This window comes from Colletotrichum chrysophilum, assembly GCF_026319265.1.
Source record: "Colletotrichum chrysophilum strain AFK26 chromosome Unknown scaffold_3, whole genome shotgun sequence".
Lineage (NCBI taxonomy): Eukaryota > Fungi > Ascomycota > Sordariomycetes > Glomerellales > Glomerellaceae > Colletotrichum > Colletotrichum chrysophilum.
Genome location: NW_026517290.1, coordinates 748,571 through 774,686, shown reverse-complemented (window position 1 = coordinate 774,686; position 26,116 = coordinate 748,571). Strand labels below are relative to the sequence as shown.

The window sequence follows — 26,116 nt, the reverse complement described above, 5'->3', positions numbered from 1 at the left end:
TCAACCAGAGACGGTACACGCAACAGAAGAATCTTTTGCATTCGGCCAAGTCATCTTCATTCTCCGTCGCATATAATACACGGTGATTACCCATGTGTGAACTCTCACCCCAATTTGCCACTCACGCGGCTCTGTATCTGATCAATGGAAGGCGGGATGACATCTGTGTCTCAGCAGTCTAGAAGCCGTCGCCGATCACGCAACTCTGTGAACCTCTGAACTGTGATCGCAACATCACTCCGGTGTCATCGAGCACACTCTCCCGTTGATTGTCGTTCTAATGTTATTCCGCTAGATAAATACGACAGACGGCGTACGCTGTGATCGTCGCACGGCTCCATACCCTGCCCGTAAAACCTGCTGAGAGACCGCTGCATGAGTCTAGGAGGCGGTGGCTGATCCATATCGATTCCCTCTCGCAACATCATCAAGCGCGGAGATGTCCTCATTTGGTCTGCAGCAAATAGACCAAAGTCTGCCGCAGTATTAATACTCGGTGGCTGGAGTCTCTAAGCCGAGGGAGTCAAGATCCTTCGGTCTCTCCTGAAAAGTTATCCGCATATATTACGAATGGATTCATGCAACATCTTCTAGACCCGCGATGTGCCTAGCTGTTTGACTGGTCTCACTCACTGATTCCCCCAAACCCAAGAGGAAAATCAGTATACTCTGAGTTGCGAACCATGGGCGGACCTCCATCAAGCACCTCTCACCTGTCTCTCCTTCAGACCTCATCGACACCCATCTATTCCTGCATAATCAGGTGGCGTATTAGGGACAGAGGTGGAGAACAAGACTATAAAGTGCGCTGGAAGAAAGAATGTCCTGCGGAAAGTAAAGCCTGGAGCTCAGTAGACCGAATGTTACATCGATATTCAACCCTACACGTATGCCATATCATTGGCCTGGCGAGTACCATCCATCCTCATCCAAACCATTTTATACCCTAACAACCCTCCACGTACAACCTTCTCAACGTCGACTACTTATTTCTCAACTATAAAAGACGACACTCGGCTCTCCTTGAAACGGACAACGAATTAATATTTGTCGTGGCAGTGAGCTCTTCAACAAGACCCCAGCCACCACCGAGTTCTCACAACATCGGACCGCACCCCACGCCCCCTTTCGTCGGCCCGTCTGCATAGCCACCATCTCTCATCATCATCCGTCACGCATATGTGCCCGTATCATACAAATCAGACGGGGACGCTCGCGAACGTATACAATACAAACCACCACTGTATTGATGGCGAAGCATTACTCCGCCTCATTGGTATTGGATGTCACCACTGCTGAAGTACCAAGCTAGCGAAAAAGCACCAAACGGAAAAGACTATTATCATTGGTTGGCGGTCCCAGTCAAGTTTCTCAGAGACAGCATATATATATATATATATATATATATAGTTATATATATATACTACCTTGATGTCGTTACTCTAGCAAAGAAGCAGCAGGAACAGCCCGATATATACTGGCTACAGCCCTCATAAACTATAAAACCGTCCGAAAGTGTACCGCAAACAGCAACACCAATGAACACCGCTGTAGTCGGCTCATCGAAAAAGCCGGGCAAGACGCCTCGGTGATCTCCCAAGTCGAAGGCCTCCTCAGTCCCTCTCCAACATCACTCGTCAAACGCCGCCCGACTCTCACTTGTCTTCTCTTCCATTCCTATCCAACACCTCTACCAGGGTATTCCTTGAGACCGTCCGAGATGCTGAACAAACCAAGAGGTCAAGTAGACTTGAGTCGGTGACGAGGATCAGGATGCGTCAGGTTCGAGGCCTTTGCGCCTCGAAGACGAGAATGAATACGACGCACAGAGTGGGAGATGATCCGCAGCGACCTTTCACTTTCATCAAGAACGTGAGAACTTATATAAATAATTGTATATTCCGGTGTGCCAAGTGATAAACCCGATCAGGGTAACGTGCCAGAGACGACGACTTCAAGCCCGTACCTTGGGCACGGTACTACTGATGAAGTCATGAACGTATCACCAACACACGACATCACGTTGCAAACAGAATCATGTGTTCAATGGGTCTCATTTATGTGGTGTATGTTTTACACAAAGTTGGAGTCATGCTCCATGCTGCCGACGCCAATTAACCTGCCAACACCAGAGACAAAAGTGCATGATGGAATCTTTGGGTAGTCTCTTTTTCATCCCGAACGAATCAACAACAAATCTAAGAAATTAGAGCTCGTCGTGGCTGGGAGGCTCATCCTCGCCGCCAGCGCCACCAGCGCCCTGGTACATCTTGGAGGTGATGGGGTAGGCAACGTTGGACAGCTTCTCCTTCTGCTCCTCCAAGTCCTCGGTGGAAGCAGTGGCGCCGTTCTCGTCGAGCCAGTCAGTGGTCTCCTTGACGGCCTCAAGGATCTAGAAATAGAGTTAGTGGTCTGTAGACATGGTTGAAGTGAGTTGAGTAAACTTACGGTCTCCTTGTCCTCGTCGTCAATCTTGCCACCAAGACCCTCCTCGTCGTTGACCTGGTTCTTGAGGGAGAAAGCGTAGTTCTCAAGGCCGTTGCGAGCCTCAATGCGCTCGCGGGTAGCCTTGTCCTCCTCAGCGTACTTCTCGGCCTCCTCGACCATGCGGTCAATCTCCTCCTGAGTGAGACGACCCTTGTCGTTGGTAATGGTGATGGACTCCTGCTTGCCAGTGCCCTTGTCGTGGGCAGAGACCTTGAGGATACCGTTGGCGTCGAGCTCAAAAGAGACCTCGACCTGAGGGACACCACGGGGGGCGGGGGGGATGCCAGTGAGCTCGAATTTGCCAAGCAAGTTGTTGTCCTTGGTCAGGGAACGCTCACCCTCGTAGACCTGGATCAGGACGACGGGCTGGTTGTCAGCGGCGGTCGAGAAGATCTGGCTCTTGCGGGTAGGGATAGGAGTGTTGCGCTGGATAAGCTTGGTCATGACACCTCCAGTGGTCTCAATACCAAGGGTCAAGGGGTTGACGTCCATGAGAACAATGTCCTCAGTACCCTCCTCACCGGAGAGAACACCACCCTGAACAGCGGCACCGAAAGCGACAGCCTCGTCGGGGTTGATGCCCTTGGAAGCCTTCTTTCCGTTGAAGTACTCCTCAATGAGGGAGACAACCTTGGGAATACGGGTGGAGCCACCAACGAGAACGATGTCGTCAACGTCCTCCTTCTTGATCTTGGCGTCCTTGAGCACCTGCTCCACGGGCTTCAGGGTCTTCTTGAAGAGATCCATGTTGAGCTCCTCGAACTTGGCGCGGGTAAGAGTCTCAGAGAAGTCCTTGCCATCGAAGAAAGCCTCAATCTCGACGCGGGTGGACATCTGCGAAGAGAGCGTACGCTTGGCCTTTTCGGCCTCGCGCTTGAGCTTACCCATGGCCTTGGCATCCTTGGTGACATCGACGTTGTTCTTCTTGTTGTAGGACTTCGCGAAGAAGTTGATGAGGCGCTGGTCGAAATCCTCACCACCCAAGTGGGTGTCACCAGCGGTAGCCAGAACCTCGAAGACACCCTCATCAATGGACAGCAGGGAGACATCGAAGGTACCACCACCAAGGTCGTAGACAAGAATCTGCCTCTCCTTGCCGGTCTTGTCAAGACCATAGGCAATAGCGGCGGCGGTGGGCTCGTTGACAATACGAAGAACGTTAAGACCAGCGATGGTACCGGCATCCTTGGTGGCCTGGCGCTGGTTGTCGTTGAAGTAGGCAGGGACAGTAACAACGGCGTGGGTAACCTTCTTGCCCAGGTAGGACTCGGCGACCTCCTTCATCTTGCCCAGAATCATGGCAGAGATCTCCTCGGGGGTGTAGGTCTTGGGGGAACCGCCGACCTCGACCTTGACGACGGGCTTGCCATCCTTCTCAACAACCTTGTAGGGGAAGTGCTTAATGTCGGACTGGACAGCCTTCTCGGAGAACTTCTGGCCGATCAAACGCCTGAGAACCTAGTCAGCATGGCTCCATGTTGTGCGGACGCGGAACAACTCACTTGATGTCAAAGATGGTGTTGTGGGGGTTGGCCGCGGCCTGGTTCTTGGCAGCGTCACCGACAAGTCTCTCCTCCTCGGTGAAAGCGACGTAAGACGGGGTGATACGGTTTCCTGTTGGCCCATCATGTCAGCCAAAATGTTCTAAAATCTGCCAAAAATCGAAACCAAGTCCGATTTCGACGAAACTAACCTTGATCGTTGGCCAGAATCTCAACTTTTCCCTTCGACATAACCGCAGTAGCAGAGTACGTGGTTCCCAAGTCCTGCAGACGCATAGATCTATTAATTATTGTTGCGGTGTTGTGATGTTTTGGCCGGGAAAGGTACATCGTCGTGATGTTGTACCATGATTGGCGGAAAAGTGGATCTAACTTACAATACCGATGACAGTGCCGTAGTTCTCAGTGTCCTGAGCCTGAACCGACTGGACAAAAGCCAGAGGGGAGAAGAGGAGACACATCCAGGCCAGGAGGCCGAAGCCCAAGGCCATCGAGTTGCGTGTTCTCGACATGGTGGTTGGAGTCGGGGGGTTGTGTGAAGCTCCCCAGGTGCGCGAATCGAAGCTTTGCAGCTGGTAGAATTGAAAGAAGAAAAGATGTCTGTAAAAGACGCGCGATGGAAGGTTTTCCGGATTCTACCTTCTAGCGACACACCCAATGGAATTGAGGTGATTTGCAGTGGTTAAATTGGAGAGGGTTGGAAGAGCGGTGGTGGAAGGGAAAGATAGCTGTCTTTATGAACGGCCTCCTCCAAAAAAAAGTTGAGGTGTCCAGATTGCACAAAAGGCCAGATTTCCTCTTGCTAGGCGCCACACGTGACAGGGGTACCTTCCTTCCAGAGGCGTGCTTGCGCTGATTCAGCACTGTGTGGTCCCTTGGTGCAGCTGTATCGAGATGCGCTAATGCGGACATTTAGGGACGAGAGTGGATCTCGGGAGACCACTCTCCGTTGGGTAAGCACAGTGAGAGATGACAGTACGAAGCCTTCCCCTAGCCACGGGAGTCAAAGCAAGCGCCTCACCGCTGCCGCGCTGGCTGCCGTCACTTTACCGGGGTCCCTTCTGCCCCACGAAGGCTGCGATTCTGGAGATTTCGATTGCAGATGGAGTCTGTGTCCCCTCCCCCCTGGACGGCTGGGAACTCTTGAACGTGGCCTTTCCTCTTCATTCTGGCAGGTGCTTGCCAGCTTGCTTCTCTGGCTTTCCACGCCGCCGCAATGTCTCCCAAATACGACTGACTCTTTGTCTGAACCTGGATGGCGGGAAAGTGACTCACGATAGTGCGCATTTCCAACAATGGAAGGCCGATGGCAAAGACCCCATTCAATGCGTTGCATCAAATCTAATCTCACATTCGCCTCCTCCTGACTTTGGTTACATACAAGCAGCTTCCAACCCAGAAACGAACAGAGTGGCCTCAACTTGATTACCACGAATGCCCATTTCGGAACACAGTTCAATGCCTCCAAAGCTTTCCAGAATATTCCCACCACTTACTTGCGGTGGGGGCGGCGCGGCGGCAAGGCGGAAAATGGGAGATGGGCTACTCTATTTTACCCTGCCCCCTGAATTGCGCTTCACTGTAAGGCGCACATGCGAGGACCTTACCTCACTTAAGGTGCCTGAAGCAGTGCCATCCCGTCTTCTGCCTGAGATGAGGGGGGCTAAATGGAGGGGGCAAAAGGCAGGGGTTGAGCTTTGGCTGCTGGCCCATGCTCTCCCGAGAGGGCCACGGGGCGTGGACAACGGTCGAATGCGAGAGAGGGGTGCGCCAGGATGGAGCACGACGGCGTCATTTCCCTCCAGTCGCTTCTTTGTAGCCTGCAACCTCGGAGCCACTTCAGCGGACTGTGAAGTTGACAAGTCGCTCGGGAGAAACGCTGACGAGCAGGCAGACAACGGACGCATATCAATATTAGCAAATCACAGCTGGAGGTCCATGTCAGCAATCCTTTCACTTGGGACGGAATGGCCCTGGCCCTGGCATCAGACTCCATGGTTCCTGCAAGGTGTTCAAACTGAGTTCTTCTATGGATAGACATGTTCTCATTGGCTGTCCTCAGAAAGAAGTTGCAGGCAACTCTATTTTCAGCGCTCAACTCTAATGGAGCCTCAACTAGCACCCGTTTTCGCTCTCGCACGCCATGCATTGCGTCCTTTCCCACACAAATGCCGTAAATACCGTCCCGTTCGCGACCATAACACGTTTCTTCTTTTGATTCTTCACCGTTTACTCGAGCAGCCCTGCGGCAATTGTCTCGCCACCGCTTCTCAAGACCACTCTCTGTCCTGCCTCCAAAGGCACCTTGGACTCTAGCCTGACGACCACCCGCGCAACCTTGGCAGGCTGCACGATCTTGGGGTTCTTCTTGACAGTTGCGCCTGTGACCTTGTCCAGCACGGCTGGAATAGCCTCAATTCTGCCGGCAGCGTGCAGGCGACCACGGTGAACGTCCACTGGCTGCGGCATCAAGTGGTCGAATGCCAGCACCTTCATTGTCAGGGTGTCGCTTGTGTCGATGGGTGCTGCCTTAGTGCTGATGATGTCGCCAACGCGCACGTGAATTGGGTCGATTCCGTACAGACCGATATTTACGCTCTGGCCAGCCACCGCCCATTCTTGCGGTTCCGAGTCCACCTCGATCGATCGTATTGAGGCCGGTTCGCCGCTGGGCTGCACGATGAGCGACTCCCCGTTCTGTACTGTGCCGGACTCTATCCGACCAGCCACTGTCAGCTGGCTTTGCTGAGACCGGAAAATTTCTGATATCGACATGCGGAATGGCTTCTGGAGCGCTCTCGTCATTGGTTCTGAGTCTTCCAACGCCTCGATCAACGTTGGCCCCGTGTACCATGACAGCGCCTCGTCTTCTGGCCTTGTCACCAGGTTGTCGCCGTTGAGTCCTGAAATGGGAACGAAGGTAACGTTCTTGAGTTGAAAACCGTTGCCCTTCATAAAACCGGTGACCTGTTCTGAAATCTCATCGAATCGGTCCTTGGACCAACCGACCATGTCAAGCTTGTTGACGGCGACGATGACCCTCTGCACGCCCAGGCTGCGTAGAAGCAGGGCATGCTCTCGGGTTTGTCCCTTCAGGCCCTTCTCGAAAGCTCCCGTGTTAGCGTCGATAACAAGGATTGCGAAGTCTGCTTGACTGGCTCCAGCAATCATATTGGGAACAAAGTCCCTGTGTCCTGGGGCGTCGAGGATCGTAAAGCGTGTCTTGTCGGTTTCGAACTGATTTGTGGCGATGTCAATGGTGACGCCACGCTCGCGCTCCTCCTCTCTCTGGTCCATCACCCACGCAAGTGCAAACGATGCCTTGCCAATCTTCTCTCCCTGACGACGATACCGGTCGATCAGGTGTTGCTCAACAAACTTGAGCTCTAGCAGTAACCTGCCCATGAGGGTACTCTTTCCTGCATCGACGTGGCCTTTAACTTGTTAGGTGTAGTTCGAGAAAGTGAGGCGAGAAGTACATACCAACCACGACGAAACTTGCACTTCGTTTGTTATCGCTCTTCTCAAACTCTTTCAGCACGTCGAGCTTCTTATTCTTGGGTACTGCTGATTCGTCAAGCTGCAACTGCTTCATCTCACCAGCAGGAGCCTCGTTGGCCTTCGATTTGGCGGCCACTTTCTTGGTTGCGCTCTTGGCGGCAGCGGCGTCGAATTTGTTGCCCGCTAAAAGTTATTAGAGTTAGCGTCTTACTGTGTTGTCGCAAATCGCGAACCTTTCGCCTGGGCAGCGAGCACGATGTCATCAGGGCTTGGCTGGGTGAAAGCACTGGGCACGAAGGACGACGAGGCCGTATACGGCATGTTGTAGGTCTGAGAGGCGTCGGCAGAGTCCTGGCTTGGTCCGAAGAGCGTCTGAGCAAAGGCGGACGGTCTCGTTGATGGCACCACGAAGCAGTCATCCTGGGTCAGTTCGTCATTCCTCGCTGGCGTTTCCTGCGCCAGATCGACGTCCATTCCAGATGGCGCGTCCGAGGATGAGGTTCGAAGTTGAGAGGTGGCCGATGGTTGGGGTGTCGACTCTCCAGATAGCTTCTGCCGTTTGGCCAGGAGGCCTGAACCACTCTCCTTCGATGATGGCTCAGTGATTGCCAAGGAAGACATGCGCTTCTCAGCGCGGTCGACTTTGTCGTCATCCTTCTTGACATCCGTCTTCTTCTTACGCGCAGCTGCCAGTGCTTGGAGCTTGGAGAGTTTGGGGCCCTCCCCGCCACCAAGCAGACCGCCCGGAAGGGGTTGAGGGGGAGTCAAGATAGCCTGCCGGGATTGAGGAATGCCCATCCAAGAGATCCCGTGGAAGTAGCTTGCGGCAGTCAAGGAGGCAATCCTGGGAACCGGGTACCCTGCATGCGAATCGGACACAGCACCATCCAAGACCTCGTCATCCCACGACCATAAACCCATGCCATCTGCCGAACACTCAATGTCTGCTACTGCCGGTGCCTGACAAAAAGCAGAAGGGAAAAAATAACATAGGAAACTAAACCGACTCACCATCTTTGGTCTTCTTGGACTCCTGCTTCGGGGGCGGATCGATAAACTTCTTCTTGAGGTAAGAGACCGACTTTTCGATGTCGTAGAAGTAGTGCCAGAGTGCATCCTGGATTTGTTGTGTGGTGACTTTGTCGGCGTCAGAGCCTAGGGAGCTGCGCACGAACTGAGTGCCTTCGGCCATGGCCTGACGGTCCTCTGCGCTGAGCTGCTCGCCTTCATTCTCATCTTCGTAGTCGTCTGCGTCATACTCATCGAGGACCTCCTCGTAGTCGAGATTGCGGACTGCCTGGTGGCGCGACATGGTGGACGAGTGTGTGAGTGACTCTTCTGAGGGTGGGTTGAAGAAGGGAGATGGATGCAGAGGGTGGAAGGGAAGAGCGAACGTTTTTAAAGCAGCAATGAGTAATCGGAGAAACAAGTCGTTATTGCATGCCGGGTTGCGCTGACTTTTTCGTGGGAAAAGTTGTGGTTTGAATTGCGACCTGAGCTATCTCCGGAAGATTGGAAGTGAAGGCACTTGTGCTGGTAATGGAGATGGGATGCGTGGGGCCTGCCATTGTCATGGAGGGGCAAGACGCCCATGGCGGGGTACCTCTGGCGCCTGGCACCTGGATGCGCTCAACCAACCACTGCAGTAGGGTGTTTGGGCAGGCCCGAGCCAGGCTACGCCGCCGCCCGCCAGGCGGTGAGCTCCCGGATTATCCCAGCGCCGACCACCGAAGCTTCTGGTCGCGGGTCCCCCAGTAAGGCAGGCACCACCAATTATTCAGAAATTTTGGTCCACCAGGTCCCGGTCCTTGGAGCTCAACCCCCCTCAACCCACGATACCTCGATTTCCCCGGCGTCACTTCCAGTTGAATCGCACTTCCATCCGGATTCCCCCAGTAACGTGCGACGACCTTCACCATGGCGTTGAGTATGCAGCAGTCCGCCCCTGAATTATTGACTTCAGCTAACAAAAGTATCTAGACTTGGATATGGCCAACGGTAAGCCACGCGGCGACTACGAGCTTCGAGTACCATACTGATATTTGACACAAAGCGGTCGTGACGAAGGACGAACAGGGCCGTCCTTTCATCGTCGTCAGAGAGTACGTCTTGCACAGTGCCGTCGTTCCAAAAACGAAGCTATAGCTCACACCCCGCAGTCAGGGAAAGAAGAAGAGACAATATGGCAACGAGGCCGTCAAGAACCACATTCTCGCCGCCCGAACGGTCGCGAACATCGTCAAGACTTCCCTGGGCCCCCGCGGTCTCGACAAGATCCTCATTTCCCCCGATGGAGACATCACAGTGACGAACGACGGTGCTACGATTCTGCAACAGATGGAGATCTCCAACCACGTCGCCAAGCTGCTGGTAGAGCTGTCCAAGTCTCAGGATGACGAGATTGGTGACGGTACTACCGGTGTCGTTGTTCTGGCCGGAGCTCTGCTGGAGCAGGCGGCGGAGCTTATCGACAAGGGCATTCACCCTATCCGTATCGCCGACGGATACGACCAGGCCTGCGACATCGCCGTATCGGAGCTTGACAAGATCTCAGACACTATTGAGTTCACAAAGGAGGAGACAGTAAACCTGTTGAAGGTGGCACGGACAAGTTTGGGCAGCAAGATCGTCTCCAAGGCGCACGACCAGTTCTCCAAGATCGCAGTGGACGCCGTCCTGTCCGTTGCCGACCTGGAACGTAGAGACGTTGACTTCGAGCTGATCAAGGTCGACGGCAAGGTTGGAGGAGCTCTGGAGGACTCTATGCTCGTCAAGGGTGTCATTATCGACAAGGACTTTTCCCACCCCCAGATGCCCTCAGAGGTCAAGGATGCCAAGATCGCCATCCTTACCTGCGCCTTTGAGCCCCCCAAGCCCAAGACCAAGCACAAGCTGGACATCACCAGCGTCGAGGAGTTCAAGAAGCTCCAGAACTACGAGAGGGAGAAGTTTATTGAAATGATTCAGCAGATTAAGGACGCCGGCGCCAACCTGGCACTTTGCCAATGGGGTTTCGACGACGAGGCCAACCACCTTCTTCTTCAGAACGATCTCCCTGCCGTGAGGTGGGTTGGTGGCCCCGAGATCGAGCTGGTGGCTATTGCAACGAACGGCCGCATTGTGCCCAGATTTGAGGACCTCAAGCCCGAGAAGCTTGGTACCGCTGGCCGCGTCAGAGAGATGACCTTTGGCACAACAAGAGAGAAGATGCTGGTTATTGAGGAGTGCGCCAACACTCGCGCGGTGACTGTCTTCGTCCGCGGTAGCAACAAGATGGTAAGCTAAACGGACCTTGAGCGACAACCTCCAACTAACATAATTCAGATCATCGACGAGGCCAAGCGCTCTCTCCACGACGCCCTCTGTGTCGTGCGCAACCTGGTTAAGGATAACCGCGTTGTCTACGGTGGTGGTGCCGCCGAGATTGCCTGCTCTCTGGCGGTCGAGGATGCCGCCACCAAGACCCCTGGTCTCGAGCAGTACGCCATGCGTGCCTTCGCCGAGGCCCTGGACGCCGTTCCCATGGCCCTAGCCGAGAACAGCGGTCTCAACCCTATCGCCACTCTGGCCGAGGTGAAGAGCCAGCAGGTCAAGGCCAGTCCTGCCGACCGCGGAAAGCTTGGTGTTGACTGCATGAACCGTGGCAGCAACGACATGAAGGACGCCTTCGTTATCGACCCCCTCATCAGCAAGAGACAGCAGCTCATGCTGGCGACGCAATTATGCCGAATGGTATTGAAGGTCAACAACGTCATCATCGCCGGGTCTGGCGAGGAAGACTTTTAAAGATTTAAAGTAAAAATGATGATGAACGGAAAAAAGGTTCTAGACGGGTCAGTGGTGTTTGGGATTATACCAAGCTTTGTACTATGCAAATAGAGAGGCCCCAATGTCGAGACCAATACCAGTCCTCGAATTTCCCCAGCCGGCATTCCACGGTTTGCTAAGTCTAAGAGTATGTTCGGTGGAAGACGATGCCAGCGATTTCTTGATTCAACGTCCCGGTTTACCCACCGCGAATGTTTGGTGTATATCGAATGAGTTTTAGGTTGGCAAGTATTTATGAGACCGATTATCGGGCTAGATGTTGACCGTTATTGTAACATGAGTTCCGAGGACACGGAAGAGTTGATTTAGTTGGAGAATTGGCACAGAACACACTGGCGTCAACCTCTCACGGAGCCGAGCAGAGTAATGTCATGGTATTCTAAGTCATTTGCCATGTCTGGTCTATTCCGATGCATGCCGTCTACTCTATCCGAATTTTACTCATCTTGTCTAAGCCCCTCTACTGCATCCAGCCTCTCTCGGCAGTGTACTTCAGGTACGGCTCCATGTCTCTGTAGAACACCCGCTGCAGCTCAGCCTGCTCCTCAGGCGTAGGACGAGTCTTCTCGCCTTGGCGACGATTCCAGCTCTCCTGCGTCTCGGTCAACAGGGCCTTCTCGTCCTTGCCGGTGCTGTCGGCAAAGTTGTACGATCTGTACTCCGTGTTCTCCCACCCAGTCGCTGCAGGCTCATTAGCAAGACCGTCCGGCAACAGCTCTCATACACGCAAGGGAGAAAACGTACCTTTGCCAGCAGGGACTCCGTGAAAGTCGTTTGTCAAAAAGTGCAAGAAACCGCCGTGAGTGACAACGACAATCTGCGCATCCCCCTCGACGCCCGCAATCTCCCTCAAAGCCCTCCTCGCCTCCGCAGCTCTGACCTCCAGCTTCTTCAACGTCGGCTCCCACCTGCTCTCAGGGTTCTTCTTCTCCGTCCAGTCCTCGGGCACCCGGCTGAAGTCCACCTTGCCCTCGAACTCACCCTCAATCTCAGAGACGGCGGAGCCGGTGTCACACGGGGCATCCGAGACCTCCTGGACCTCGGGCAGGGCAATGACCTTGCCCAGGTGGCCGTCCTCGGGGCCGAAGCAAAGGAGGCAGGTGTGCAGGGTGCGGCGCAGCGGCGAGGCCACGAGGTGGGTGAGCTTGGAGTGGTGGGGGAAGGCGGCGCGGAGGTCGGCGCATTGCTGCTTGCCCTTGTCTGTGAGGAGGGGGTCGCGGGTGGCCTCGTTTTCGACATTGAGGTTGTGGAAGCCCTGGGCGTGGCGGACGAGGTGGATTTGGACAGGCATGGTTGATGAGGTTGGCGATGTCGAGAAGTTTCTGTGTGGTGAGATGTCGTTGCTATGACATGCAATTGAATTGGAGGGGTTGATGTTGGTGAGACGGGTGAGGTCGTGAGACAGGCGGGGTAAAGTTCTGGGGAAAGAAAAGCAAACACCTTGAATGTTGATGAAAAAAGGCTGGCGATGTGGTTTATTTGTTCACTTTCTAAACGTTACAAAACCTCCGGTGCTCGGTGTGGATGACTGCGTGATTCACGATCCAATGATAAAAGCACGCGGTCTCGAGACAACTACGTAATGGCTCCCCCGTCCTCGGGAAAATTCCTTGGTTGGGGCGAAGCGGCGTTGGCTGCGGCGGCGGCGGACACTGGAGCAAGTCAGGGTCCCCACGGCGCCAGTGCACACCTCACACACGCCAGACACAGTCCAAAAGTGGATGTTCTTTCCACCGGCATCATGGCGGGACAGGAATCTTCTCGCGGAATGACTCAAACGACAGGAGAGGGAACTCGCAGCGCAGCGCACCTCAGCTCACAACGGGTGTGCTGGTTTAGAGCCAAGGACGCTGGCCCGCTGCACCGACCGTAGCGCTGCGGCGCCGATAACCGGGGCGAAATGTGGGGCACACCCGTCTGGCGGCGTCCGGAGTGGTTGGGCGGGGTAGGGGGAACGGCTTATCAATTGAGGCGAGCTGACTTGTTGCCGAGATCAGGGGCCGACTTCGTTGCGACGGAGTTACTGCTTGCGGTTGCTTATACAAAAGAGCTGTTGTGTGATGTTTAAAATTGGTCAGGTTGCCGAGAATTAGAACTAGACCGGAGTTTGACAGTGACTCACTGAAGTTGCCAGGTGACGATGAAGAGAAATAGGCATATGCGAGTTCAGGCTCTCGGTTGTCATCTAAAAACGGGTGAGGCGGTGGAACAAGTTAGATGAACAATTTGGCCGCTTAAAGTTTGCTTTCAAAACGGTGAAGTCCCAAACGAAGCTGAAAGCCAAGCTGAGGAAGTCTCCAAACGGATTTATAACAGTTCTCAGTTACCTGCATCGTCTTTCACTTTCTTAGTGCTATTATGGCGTGTGATAAACAATTACTCGGGTATTGTGGTTCGGGAGATCGATCAAATACTAATGTTTCGTCGACCAAGACAGGCAACGTGAAGCGCTCACTGCTGCTGTCTTTTCCGCAATAAAACCTCGCAAATATCACGCGGCGTCAAATTTGGCGAATCCAGGAAAGCATACGGATGAGAAGAGAGACTTGAATGGCAGCTAATCTTTGCTCTGGCAGTCTGCCTCGTATAAATTATCATGCTGTACATCGCAAGCCGAAAGATGGATCAATTATCGTTCCCTTTGTGTGACCTCAATCGGAGCCGATTCGTAGCCTTCTGCTGAGCTATGCTCTGGTTGAGAGACTTGGAGTCCTCTCCAACGAAGTTCCTTCAACGAACCCTAAAGATTTGAGGTATGTCTTTTCTGTTTATTCCACTTGTGTATGAACCAGGTGCAGGGGCAGACTAAGACAGAACTGCGAGATTATATATTCTACCACAAAGGACCACAACGTCATCCGTTTTTTCAAGCGTAGATGTTTTTTGGTCCTCTCATGACGGCAAGCCTTTCAAAGATGCGAACACAAAAGCTTATTTGAGACGTGGAGGACTACCTCGAAGTTTGGCCTTTTTTTTTTACCGCAAGTCGAATACATGGAGAGAAAAATCATTATTTCATCGATTCTTTCAGATATACGAGTGCGAGCCCAAAGCTTACTAGACCTTTCGGGTGAACCAGAAAGACGGATTTAAGCCAAGTCGGTCTTTCGTTCTTCACCGCGCATGTCCAGTGGATATTCTCAGGTATACAATATACCTGGACGAGAAGCCGATCAAGATGCAAGTGTGCGTAGTCTACCGCAAGTAAGCCTGGTCTTTCTGCATCACAGTGTTGTAGAGATTACTCATCATAGGACGTCCCCTTGTATTGTGCGGAGGAAGCTCTTCACCAGCGTTGCCTGAATTTTAAATAACAGAATGATCCAGCTCAGATCAACCTCAGCCCACTCTCAACACCGGCTCAGTCTGCCTCATTCGAAACACCTATCCGGTAACGTGCCTCACCCTCAAAAGTACCACGTGAGGCAAGATATGTGGCCTTGGATTGCCCTATAAAGCCCCTCTTGACCTCTTCAGACATCAAACCGAAACCAATCATAGCCCATGTCTCCCGCACATGGTCTGATTTCATCGTCGCTCATGCTTATGTAGATATCAGAAAGAATCGCTGCTACCGCCAGGAACGTCCGTGGCCTCACTTATAGACAAGACGTACATACCGCTAATCAATGACAAATACGTCATAATAAATCTGAGATGGGGGAAGAAATTGATTAAAGACAGAGATGCTCAAAATGATAGACTGAAAATGCGGTGTTGGTGTCTAGGGCTGTTGGCTACTTTGTCGCCTCGTCGCGCTTCAAATCATCCCAAGCTTTCTCAAATACCCACTCCCATTGCTGTTTAGGGAAACTCCCTTCAGATAAAGCTTCAAAGCAGAGTTTTTATCCACAGCTGAGACTTCCCAGGCCTGAAGCAAACAAGGCCTTTTTGCTTAGAACTGGGGAAAGCAGCCCCTCAGCCGAACAAGGCTCAAGCCAAGTCCACGAAGACTTCGAAAGTACCACAAAAATGGGGGCTCTATACTTGGATCTTTGGGCACAGGCCGGCAATGAATTCGCCTTCCATGGTACGGTGTATGCTCATGAAATGGTCGATTTCTTTGAACCGCCCCGTTGAAAGTACACTCCTTTACTGCCCAAGCCCAAAGAAACACATTTTCCCCCTAAAGTTGTTGACTGTCAACAAATACTTGGAGTATAATCGACGGACACAGACCACTAGTGCTAGGGATGCTGGGTGAAAGCATCGTATAGGGAAGCAAGCTTAGATCGTTGTTTCCACATTACAAGAGAAACATCGGTAGGCAAAGAAAACCTGTAAACGTCCCGATCCAGACGGTATCCATACTGCCCAAAAAACCAGCGATTGTGGAATGAATGAACGCAACGGGGCACAGGGCGGGTACTTGTTTCCGCTTCCGCTTTCACTTCAACTTCATCATCACCCACGTCTCCCTCAGGTACCTCACTTCTACATAGCCAGGCATCTACCTCACCCTCAAAAAGCTCACCTTTTCCTGGCTATCTTCCCACTCTTCCTCCTCTCAACATAGGCACAGCCAGAACACAACACACACACATAAATCATTGCCGACCGACATAACTACCATCACCATGCCCAACGAAGATCGTCCACACGTCCTTGCACCTTACCAGCCTCCTGGAACCTTCGCTCGTCTCCGTACGTACCCCAGTACTCGACTCTGCCCAATAAGCTAACCATGGAAACAGGAGCGAAGGCTTTCGCCGACCACGAACGCAAGGCAAAGGAGGAGGAGGCGAGGAAGAAGAATGGAGAGCAACAGCAGAAGGGAGAGGAGCAGATAAAGGAGTCCTCTTCTTCCTCCTCATCCGCTCCCGAGTCAAGGCCAGGATTCCGCCCCTCGCTCCTCAAGCCTCGCCCTGTCTTTCCGGGGACCATGTAAGTCCAGGTCACCCGCCTCCCTCCAAATCAGATAAATATACTGACCTAGAATGGCTAGGAATATCGCAATCTTGAATGATGACTGGACCCTGCCCCTCGACCAAGTTGACCTCAAGGTAAGGCGCCCGCCAATTCCTTCTCATGGTCCACGTTCGTTCAAATAGAAAAACGCGCTCTGCAGGTCTCTATAGACATTAAAAGCTAACCTCGTCATCAATAGGCACGACGCCAGCGTGAGGTCTATCTGGCCAGGGAGATCGCTGCATGGGAGCAGTTCCAATACGAGCAGGAGCAACAGGGCCGAGAGGAGACGTCTGAGAGTGCCACTGAGTCGAAGGGCGCCGCCACTGGCGGCGTCGAGACGAAGGGTGTCTGATAAAGCGACCAGGACCGGAAGAGCTAGAGTCTTCTAATAAATTGGTATGAGCATGTATCTTCCAGGCTCACGAAGGCGACAACCACCTCTGAAACAAATTCTTTAGTAGCTCGAAACTTTTGCGCTTCCCCTGTTCAACAATGAATCTAGTATCAAACCACCAAAGACTGACTTGAATACATCACAGACAGAGACTTCGGAAAATACATAAGAAGCTGCGGATACTTCATCTCCCGTTGTTGGGAGGAGGAAACCCAGGAGACCAACTTCCTTGCAATAACCATGACTCCTCGTTTTAGATCGTACTTTAATCGAATGGATGACTGATGCTACATACACGGCATATTTCGCCTGTATACTCGGAGTGATGAACGTGGTGGGCCACACGCGACCTGCCGCTCTCACTTCGATTTCACCTTCACCTGAGCCATCACATTCACCACCTACACACTATTCACCCACCTGGTCCTAAACCACAAGACATTTATCAGAGCACCTTCATCTCGACACAGGTCTCTTGTTTCACCCTTCAAACTCACCTTCCTTCAGTCCTTCCCCAGATTTTCCATCTGAACACCAATACAACAACTCCCACATATTGCCATCACCATCATCGCCGTCGCCACCATTTCTGACATCTCCAAGGAGGATTTGAAGTACCTTGCGGAAAACGCAGACCGCATCGTCCCTTACATACCTCCCGGATACTTTGCTCGTATTAGTACGTTCCCATAGCCGCGGGATTTGACTACAAAAAGCTGACTATGGACATAGACGCAAAGGCCAAGGCCGACCGCGAGCGCAAGAAGGAGAAGGAAGAAAAAGAGGAGAACAACAAAAAGAAGAGTGACGAGGAGAAGAAAAACGAGGAGGAGAACAACGATGAGGACTACGACAAGGACGGAAACCTCGTGCCCCGCGTGGGACCCAAGACCCTTGCACTGTATCGTAAGTGCCACGTCAACAGTGCGACTGTTGAAAGCAGAACAACTGACTGTTAATACAGACGACGAAGAAACCGGAGACTACGTTGGCGAGGTGATCGCCAAGGTCGAGCAGCAGAAGGTTGAGCAACAGAAGGCCAAGGAGCAGACGAAGCACCCCTACTCCAAGCCTGCTCCCCAGCGCAAGCCGAGAACCAACCTCTCCCTCCTCAAGCCGATCCCCGCCTTCCCAGGATACAAGAAAGTAAATATCCCTCATGCCCACAACCGCAAAGCAAATACTGATACCAAACCCAGAGACCCCGACCTCCGAATCAAAGAAAACTGGACCTTGCCCGTTGACCAGGTCGACTGGAAGGTACGTCGCACAGCATCTTCAAATCATTGCCCTTTATCAAAATACTCATCACTGAACACGTTCCAGCCACTTCAATATCGCGAGGTCATGCGATCCAGAGAGACGGGCGAGTGGCATCGCTCCCAGTACAAGCTCGCCGTGAAGGACCGCAAGGAGGCCTGGAAGAAGGCATCGCGGCGCCTGAAGGAGGGTCGCGGCGTCGTCATGACAGAGGCCGTTTAGAAACCCGACCAGCTGGAGATTTGATACTTGGTGACAACGAGGACTGGCATGAACATATAAAACCAGCCTGGAAAATGGCCAGGAAAGGCGTAATATGGGAATATGGAGGGAGCTCTCATCTTGACATCATTCGACAGCCGTTCGACTGCTTAACAACGAGTGTGGCCTTGATGTCAAAGCATCAAAGGTTGACCTAGGGTCATTGGCGGAAGAGTAATCGACAAAGGGAGAATCACGCAAGGGTAGAAAATAAAGAATCAAGCACATGCAATCGTCAATCAAATGAATACATTAGTCTTATGACACCTTGCCACTCGGTACAACTCCACATCACAGATTATTGTTCCCGGCGACGAGCAGGAGAAGGGAATGCAAACGTGTCCAACAAAGATTTCATTTTACAGCTCATTCTCAAGCCCGAATAATGCAAAGAGTTACTTCGGCTTGCCCTTGTGTCCCTGAAACGCCGAAACCTATGTAGTAGACCTGCATGCATTCGGACTGCATCCTCCTCAAAGATCAATTAGACTCTCCTCCACAGCCGGCTGCTTCGGGGCGTGCTGCGGCGCAGTCGGGAACGACTCCTGGGTATATCCGCTGTTGTACTGGCCCTGCCAATGCTGCGGCGCTGATTGCTGGGGTACTGACGGCTGCCAGTAGCTCTGCTGCTGGGGCGGAGCCTGATGCTGCTGTGTATGCTGAGCGGGTTGGGCCGGTGCTTGGACAGGTGTCTGCTGGTGAGACACAGACTGCCTATACTGCACCGCCTGCTGAAGATTGGGGTACGGAGAGGGATTCGGGTCGGCGGATGGTGGTGCGGACGGGGGCGCACTGGGTTGCTGAGGGTTGAAGTAGTAAGAGGCGTTGGGATCGTTTGATGGTGTTGCGGCAGGTTGGTTTTGGTGGTTTGCGGGAGGGGTAGGCTCGCTGGGATACGAAGGTTGAGGCGCATACTGCTCGGGCGCGGGCGCACCTCCACTTCTCCAGCTGTCTGTCCGTTGAGGCTCCTGGGGAGGGTATACGCCAGTTGGGGGCCCAGACACCGAAGCTCGCTTATCGAACGTCGCGTACTGAGGCTGAGGAGTGTGTTGAGGATGAGGAGGGTAAGCCTGGGGTGGCGGAGCGTGACCATAGTCCACTCGTTGCTCGCCAGTGTAAAAGTTCTCGGCAGCACCAGGGGCACTGGCCTGAAGTGAAGGATAAGAGCCGGTCGAATGGCGGACAGGAGGAAGATTGTAACCTCCTCCGACGGCATGTTGGCTGTATGCCTTGGAAAGCCGCTCCTCGAGCATACGATCGTAGTATCGCACGACAGTGGAAAGCTTGGCATGGAGATCCAGGAGGGTGTCTAGGATGGGTTAGTACTGAAAACGGGGGGCACTCAAGGGCTATACACACCATGCTTGCTCATGGTCTCTCCGTAGGTGCGGGCGAGCTTCGGCCGCAGGGTACCGATACTGTCATACAGCTCCTGGATTTGGGGTTCACGCAGAATGGTTCCAGGCGGTTGTGTCTGCAGGCGATCGACGAGGGTCGCGAAGAGGTTGATGTTCTCGGCTTCGACCGGGGTAAGTTCGTAGTCGTTCTTGGGCAAGGAGAAGTGCTGAGTCGATGAAGATCCAGCGCTCGATGTCTGCTCCTTCAATACAGCGGCGTGCCTCTGCTTCTGCTCCTCCATGTCGGCCAGCGAGGCGGCGATGGCAGCTTTGAGGTCTTCGTCCTCATCCTCTGCTCCATTCGTCGGGGCAGCAGAGCTTCCGTTCACCTTGGCATCCGGGCCGTTGGCGGTGGGAGGCACGTAGCCCTTGGAGTAATTCTTGACCTCTTCCAGACTCATAGCCAGGGCCTTCTTCAGATCCTCATCGAACGCGTCGTCAACGCGCGCATTGCGCGGCTGCATAGCAGACGTGCTGCGGGTCTTGTAAGGGTAGGTGGGAGATCGGTCTTGGGGCAGTGGCGAAGGCGCGCCTCCCTTGCTGGACTTGTCGGTGAGCTTCGCATAGCAGCCATCATCGACGCGAACGGGCGCGAGGATGCCGAGATGGGGGAGGGGCAGCGACTTGGTCGAGCACTGCTGGTCGAAGCAGTTGCCGCAGTTGCGACAGTGGTGCTTTCGGTTCGTGAAGGTGAAGGGGGTTCGGCATCGCATGCAGACATCTGAATCAACCCACTCGGGGGGCTGCGACTTGTCAGCGTGGGGGACATCAACGGCATTCAGACAGAAAACCTACAGCGCTACTGTCAATCATGCTGCTGGAGACGGTGACCCTGGGAGGGAAGTGGTGGCCTTCTCTCTGTAGTGTCTTGTAGACCTCTCCGATGTATCCCAACTCGTGGCGGCCTTCGGTAGCGGCGGCCCAGGACTGTATCAGCTCGAGGATCTTCTGCTTCACTTCATGGTTGACGGCGGCGGGACCAACGGCTTGGAGGAGCGAGGTCAGGTTGTCCATAAACTCTCGCGAGGCGATTTCGGCAAGGAAGTGAGTGCCACCGTTTTTGACGCACGTGTCGGTAAGCTGCCATCCGGGTTAGCTTGTGTATATAAGAGCAGGCAGCAGCGAAGCATGGCATACGTTAAGGGCGCTCAGCTGGGTATTTGGGTTCTTGTTGCCGATGCGCCTTTTTAGGGAGCGCATGGCCTCCTTGGGCTGGACGGTCTTGGACCTGATGACATCAGAGATCTCGAGATTCAGAGCGATATCCTCCCTGTTGCAGCGTTAGAACAGTCATTTGAAGCATCGGCATCGGGTCGTACAAGCTGCTGCTGGTGGCTTTCTCGATCTGCTCGTCCAGGGCCGTGTTGGCCGAGCTGGACCACCAGCCCATCATCTTGAAGGCTGGGTGCGGTATGCGGGATGGGCGGGGAGGCGAGTGCAAACAAGCGAATGTCGATCGTAGTCGGCGGGCTATCTATGTGTACGTGGTTCGTGTGCGGTCGCGATGCCGACGTTACGGGATTACGAGGCGGAGGTGGAATGGATTGCGCGTAGGAATATTGATGGAGGAGCGACAAGAGGAAAGCTTGGAGTGCGTGTGTCTGTTGGCCCAGATGCAACAGCCTGAGCCTTGGGGTCTCTTGGATGGTGCGTATGGTTCGTTCAGTTGGAGATGCAGCAGGCTAGGCCCGATTGTCCACCTCAGGTCGCCCGGGAGGTAGCTTGCAGGCGGGCTGGGTACGGCGAGATACTTCGATGCCTGGTGGTGGCTACCTTACGTTGGCTCAGTGCGTAGTCAGGCACGACGGGTCCCTAAACTTACGTAGCGACTCTGGTTCCGCAGCAGGGATGCATGGGGATTGGTAAAGGGCTGCCTTGCAGGTGTCGTCGCGGGCCTCGTGGCTGCTTCACCTGGTGCTGCTGACTACGCGGTACGTACATCGATAGTAATCGGCGGACGGAAATCTCCGCGCTAAGCCCAAAGGGCGTGGGACTTTGAAGACGGGTTTTGGGGGGTTCCCCAGAGATGACGAAGTTGGGAACATGGCGGTGGAGCCACCTGTGGCGCATGGGTTTGCCAACCTGCCCAAATTGCTGCGGGCCTTGGCATCGAGCTTGCTGTAAGTACATGACTTGGGCATCTCTGGGTAATGCACTCTTTGACATGAGCTCCTTCACATTGTAATGCATTTTTGCATTTGTCGCCATGTAATACCCGGCAAAGAAACAACATCGAGGGTGGGTATTTAGGTAAAAGCCAAGCTATATTGGTTGTGGCGCGGCACTATGAGTTGTCAGTCATGCCAGCTTTAGCACCTACCTAGGTATCCGTAGCTTTCTTTACCTTACTCAAAGTTGCCGCCCAAGGTGCATGCACCCAAGTAAAATCAACGGCGAACCCGCCGCCCGGCCGCCCTCCTTCAGTGACAGCCGCCCGGTGTGATACCCTGAGACTGAAGAGAAGAGAAGAAAAAAAAACAGGGGGACCGACTACCCTGCCCGCCCTGTCCGCCTGTTCCATCGCAGTGCCTGAAGCATTCAAGAGGCCGGATGCGTCAGTGATCCCGACTCCAGCGCAGCATTTACTTGCCCTGTCCAGAGGTAGCCCTGGTCTAGATGTCGACGGGTACCGGCCCTCTCGGATAAGATACCGTAACGCCCCCCAAAAACACAGCCGCCGCAACGGTACCGTTCCCTCTCCACAATGTCTTGCCATTGTTGAAACTGTTAGCGCCCGGCGACGACGACAGCGAGGCTGCCCTCCACCACGGACCATCGTCCTTTCACAAGACGGCAGCACAGCATACGGCACCACAAATCTGTTCTATTCTACCTCTCTTTTCCTCAAAGACGCCTTTTGGCTGCCCCCGCCATTCTTCCAACCCACCGAAAGCCCTCTGCTCTATTCAAGGAAACATGCACACTGCAGACCGCCCTGCAGCTGCGCTTGCAACGTACTACTAAAGCGTCCCGTCGCCTGCCACCCATGACGATCCCGCCGCCGATTGTCGTCTCCGAGTCCCGTCCTCCGTACCTTGATCGCTCCGAATCCTCCCACCACCACCACCGTCATTCCTGGAATCTACCGACCCAAACCACAACAACATCTCCCGCGACCGACCGAGCAGCCGCGCGTGCAGCGACATGATCCAACTTCCACACCCATCCCCCAGATACCGTTCCTCGTTCACATGAGTTCGACGGCCTCCTCAGCCACCAGAACCGTCCTCGGCGGCGGCGGTCCTGCCATGTCCAACGGCACCTCTCTACACTCCTTCGCCATGGGCGGAGACGGGGGACCGGCCGGCCGCGGCGCCAAACAACCCCTACCCCATATAGACGACCTCACCTCCGCCTCCCCCGATGTCGACATGAAGCTACCCTTGCGCAAGATCCTCGAGAGGGGCGACAATGCCATGCGACAAGCCGAGACCTTCCGCGACTTTGGCAGACCAGATCTCGCCTTCAAGGAGTACCTGAAGGCCTCCTTAATTGCCATTCGATATGTGCCTCAACACCCCGATGCCCTGGCCGTGAGGGGCGGCCAAGGAGACATGAGCCGCATCTACTCTGCCCTCATGAAGAAGATAGAGTCCCAGCATACAGCCTTTGAAAAGATCAAGGCCGACATCATCGCCGATAACCAAAGAACGGGCGCCCGCCCGACCACCTCGAGACCATCCTCCATCGTCAACGGCCAAGCGAACCGACCCATGTCACCCCAGGGCCAACCGGGCGCACCGGTGATGAGTCCCACGAGAGCCGAGGCCGGTACACAGGTCAATGGCTCGCCGAAGCCGAAACCTGCAGTCCAGCCAAAGCCCCAATCTTTACATGGCAATGTGATACGTTCGGGGGCTGGCACACCGACCCTCAAGAGCAAGGCCGCCGAGGATCTGGCAGCCCGCTTCGCCAATCTTAGAGGACCGGTAGCTTTGCCTGGCCAAGATCCCCGCATACGAACACATCCCCTCGTTCCGGCGAGACCAGCAGGACCGAGGGCGATGCCCGAACCGACCGAGAAACCAAAGGTGGCAGTTGTGACAAGCCTGCCAGACCTGCCAAAGATGCCGGACGCCATCTACAGCCCGGCCAGAGGAACCGTGTCTAATGAAGCGGCCTCCTTGCCCTCAAGTACACCCCGCGGCCTGTTCAGCAGAACGGGCTCCTCGGCCGCGATCAATACCGTCCTTGCCAACAACAAATCGTCTGATTACCTCGCTCAGCCCCAGCCTCAGCCTAATGCCGCTCCTGCTCCAATTCACCGTCCCAGCATCACGATCCCCGAGGGCGACACCATCACTGCCGAGGACCTAATGAGTTTTATAAGAAGGGGCTCCGCAACACTTCAAGTTCTAATCATTGACGTCCGCAGCCGCGACGATTTCGACGAGGGCCACATTCTGTCACAAGCCGTCATCTGCATTGAACCCAATATTTTACTTAGAGAGAACATATCTTCAGAGCAGATCGCCGAAAGCATGGTACTCTCACCCGCGCAGGAATACCACCACTTCGAGAGGAGGGACGCTTTCGACCTGGTGGTTTTCCATGACCAGGACTCAGATGCTATCCCACGATACATTTCTCCTGACATGGACGCAGCCGCACTGTTGTCACTCCAGCGCGCATTAACGTACTTCAATTACGGAAAGGAATTGAAGAATCCCCCCAAGTTGCTCCAGGGAGGCCTGGATGCGTGGACAGATCTAATGGGAAGGGCTGCTTTGGCCACGTCCCAGACAGCTGGTGCTGCTAGGGCCCCTAGGATTCGGTCTCCTTTGAAGCCCTCCATCTCCATCTCAAAGCCAGCCAGGCAATACAAAGTCACGCCTTTGAAGCCTGAAGAGGTCAAGCTTTGGGAGGAAACGCTTCACAATGCAGATCTCGAGACTGCGCGCTCTCCTGGGTTCATGCATGTGCGCAGCACCGAAGAGTTTCTGCGCAGATTCCCAGCTGTCTCAGCTGAGCAGGAATCCATGCAGTCACCCATCAGTCCTGAAAAGCTCACGTACAACAACTATCAAAACCACGCCGATATCTACTCTGAGCTTCCGTCACCACCTACGCGGCCAGCTCCAGCCGTTCCTCGTCCCAGCTACAGTGGTCTTTCGCAAACGCAGGATGACCATGAGGCTCAAGGCTTGGCCTTCCCAGCGCAAGCTCGAAACCTCAAGCAGGGCCCATTGGCCCGGCCCGACTCTCCATCTGTCGGCGCAGTCAAGGATGGCCATCACATCACAGGTCTCAACAACCCCGGTGTCTGGTGTTACGCCAACAGCTCCATCCAAGCCCTGCGGATGTCGCCTGGTTTTGGCAAGGAGCTGGCCACGTTTGAATGGCAAAACACGTACAAGGTCCCGAAGAAGCCCGATGAGAAGAGCGATCCCCCTCAGCTCATGTCGCGCATCCTATCCAACCTGTTCCACTGGATGGACTCCGGCAAGTTTGCCACCATGAAGGCCCAGACACTGATGGTAAGCATCCCCGCCCATATGGCTCTGCGCTGTACTGACCATTCCTAGGACTACTCTCGATCGGTCTGTGAAAAGAGCCGGCTCAAGGACAAGGGTGATGAGTTTGGTGGTGGCCGACAGCAGGATGCTCAAGAGTTCATGTCCTGGCTGATGGCCTACCTTCACGATGAGACAAACATGCGGAGAGATCGGGTAGGCGACGAGAACGCAGCATACCCTCAGATGAAGGTTGGCAAGTCGATGCTTCAGGGTGCGTACGAGTGGTGGGGTCACTACCTGAAAACAAACTCGTCCATCGTTGACAGGTACTGGCGTGGCTTGGAACTCTCGACCGTGGTGTGTTCAAGATGCAACAACCGCACTTACAGCTTTGCGACATTCGACTTCATCTCGGTGCCCATCAACAGCAACACACAAACGATTGAGGACTGCCTGAAGTCATACCTCGAGCCGGAGTTTATTGACGATTACAAGTGTGATACTTGCAACATGAACGTACGGGGCCAAAAGCAAATCGCGCTCGCCCGTCTGCCGGAGCTGCTGTGCGTGTGCTTCCGACGCTTCGACTACGACAACACCGGCCAGGTGCAGAAGAAGCGGGACATGATCACATGGGACTTTGAAAACCTGAACCTCGACCAGTTCTTCATCCCGCCCGAGGAACGCAACACCGTCGGGCCGCCGCTTGACGAAAAGTTCGAGCTGCCCTTCGACTACGAATGCTATGCCGTCATCATCCATACCGGCACCAACATCACCAGCGGTCACTACTACTCCTACGTCCGCGAACCCCAGAACCCCGACCCACACGTTTGGCACCGCATCAACGACGCCCGCGTGACCCCGATCCGCATCGACGGCACGGGCCGCGGGGGCGACGCCAGTCGCGAAGTGTTCAAGAAGAGCACCTCCGACGTGCCGTACCTCGTCTTCTTCCGCAGAAAGCAAGGTCGATCCTCGAGACGTTGATTTTTTCCCCCCAAGATGTTGTAATAGAGAGAGAGCGTTGGGGAAGATGGGTAAAAAAGGACCAAAGATATGTACATGTGTCGGGAATATCGGCGGGGTAGGAAACGGGGGACAGGGTGGGGGGCTTTT

The 26,116-nt window shown here is 54.2% G+C and overlaps 8 protein-coding genes across 8 annotated transcripts; 4 read left to right on the top strand and 4 right to left on the bottom strand.

Moving 5' to 3' along the window:
* Nucleotides 1-2,206: 2,206 nt before the first annotated feature.
* On the bottom strand, nucleotides 2,207-4,501 carry GRP78 (78 kDa glucose-regulated protein; the record flags this gene model as incomplete). The annotated part of the gene is made up of 5 exons (XM_053173839.1): nucleotides 2,207-2,392; nucleotides 2,449-3,937; nucleotides 3,990-4,101; nucleotides 4,181-4,253; nucleotides 4,367-4,501. 5 exons carry the CDS (start codon nucleotides 4,499-4,501, stop codon nucleotides 2,207-2,209), a joined length of 1,995 nt encoding a protein of 664 aa, XP_053042396.1.
* Nucleotides 4,502-6,218: 1,717 nt separating this feature from the next.
* On the bottom strand, nucleotides 6,219-8,802 carry COL26b_000874 (uncharacterized protein; the record flags this gene model as incomplete). The annotated part of the gene is made up of 4 exons (XM_053173838.1): nucleotides 6,219-7,423; nucleotides 7,473-7,673; nucleotides 7,724-8,416; nucleotides 8,502-8,802. 4 exons carry the CDS (start codon nucleotides 8,800-8,802, stop codon nucleotides 6,219-6,221), a joined length of 2,400 nt encoding a protein of 799 aa, XP_053042395.1.
* Nucleotides 8,803-9,407: 605 nt separating this feature from the next.
* CCT5 (T-complex protein 1 subunit epsilon) lies at nucleotides 9,408-11,276 on the top strand (the record flags this gene model as incomplete). The annotated part of the gene is made up of 4 exons (XM_053173837.1): nucleotides 9,408-9,417; nucleotides 9,544-9,592; nucleotides 9,650-10,766; nucleotides 10,815-11,276. The coding sequence occupies 4 exons, from the start codon at nucleotides 9,408-9,410 to the stop codon at nucleotides 11,274-11,276; spliced, it is 1,638 nt and encodes a 545-aa protein (XP_053042394.1).
* Nucleotides 11,277-11,778: 502 nt separating this feature from the next.
* Nucleotides 11,779-12,609, bottom strand: COL26b_000872 (uncharacterized protein; the record flags this gene model as incomplete). The annotated part of the gene is made up of 2 exons (XM_053173836.1): nucleotides 11,779-11,999; nucleotides 12,063-12,609. The coding sequence occupies 2 exons, from the start codon at nucleotides 12,607-12,609 to the stop codon at nucleotides 11,779-11,781; spliced, it is 768 nt and encodes a 255-aa protein (XP_053042393.1).
* A 3,286-nt stretch (nucleotides 12,610-15,895) lies between these two features.
* On the top strand, nucleotides 15,896-16,581 carry COL26b_000871 (uncharacterized protein; the record flags this gene model as incomplete). Its single annotated transcript, XM_053173835.1, has 4 exons — nucleotides 15,896-15,962; nucleotides 16,013-16,202; nucleotides 16,255-16,321; nucleotides 16,426-16,581. The coding sequence occupies 4 exons, from the start codon at nucleotides 15,896-15,898 to the stop codon at nucleotides 16,579-16,581; spliced, it is 480 nt and encodes a 159-aa protein (XP_053042392.1).
* A 764-nt stretch (nucleotides 16,582-17,345) lies between these two features.
* COL26b_000870 (uncharacterized protein) lies at nucleotides 17,346-18,105 on the top strand (the record flags this gene model as incomplete). The annotated part of the gene is made up of 3 exons (XM_053173834.1): nucleotides 17,346-17,529; nucleotides 17,588-17,883; nucleotides 17,950-18,105. 3 exons carry the CDS (start codon nucleotides 17,346-17,348, stop codon nucleotides 18,103-18,105), a joined length of 636 nt encoding a protein of 211 aa, XP_053042391.1.
* A 512-nt stretch (nucleotides 18,106-18,617) lies between these two features.
* Nucleotides 18,618-20,934, bottom strand: VPS27 (Vacuolar protein-sorting-associated protein 27; the record flags this gene model as incomplete). Its single annotated transcript, XM_053173833.1, has 5 exons — nucleotides 18,618-19,453; nucleotides 19,504-20,284; nucleotides 20,337-20,621; nucleotides 20,679-20,811; nucleotides 20,861-20,934. The coding sequence occupies 5 exons, from the start codon at nucleotides 20,932-20,934 to the stop codon at nucleotides 18,618-18,620; spliced, it is 2,109 nt and encodes a 702-aa protein (XP_053042390.1).
* A 1,855-nt stretch (nucleotides 20,935-22,789) lies between these two features.
* On the top strand, nucleotides 22,790-25,987 carry COL26b_000868 (uncharacterized protein; the record flags this gene model as incomplete). The annotated part of the gene is made up of 2 exons (XM_053173832.1): nucleotides 22,790-25,018; nucleotides 25,067-25,987. The coding sequence occupies 2 exons, from the start codon at nucleotides 22,790-22,792 to the stop codon at nucleotides 25,985-25,987; spliced, it is 3,150 nt and encodes a 1,049-aa protein (XP_053042389.1).
* Between the last annotated feature and the right edge of the window lie 129 nt (nucleotides 25,988-26,116).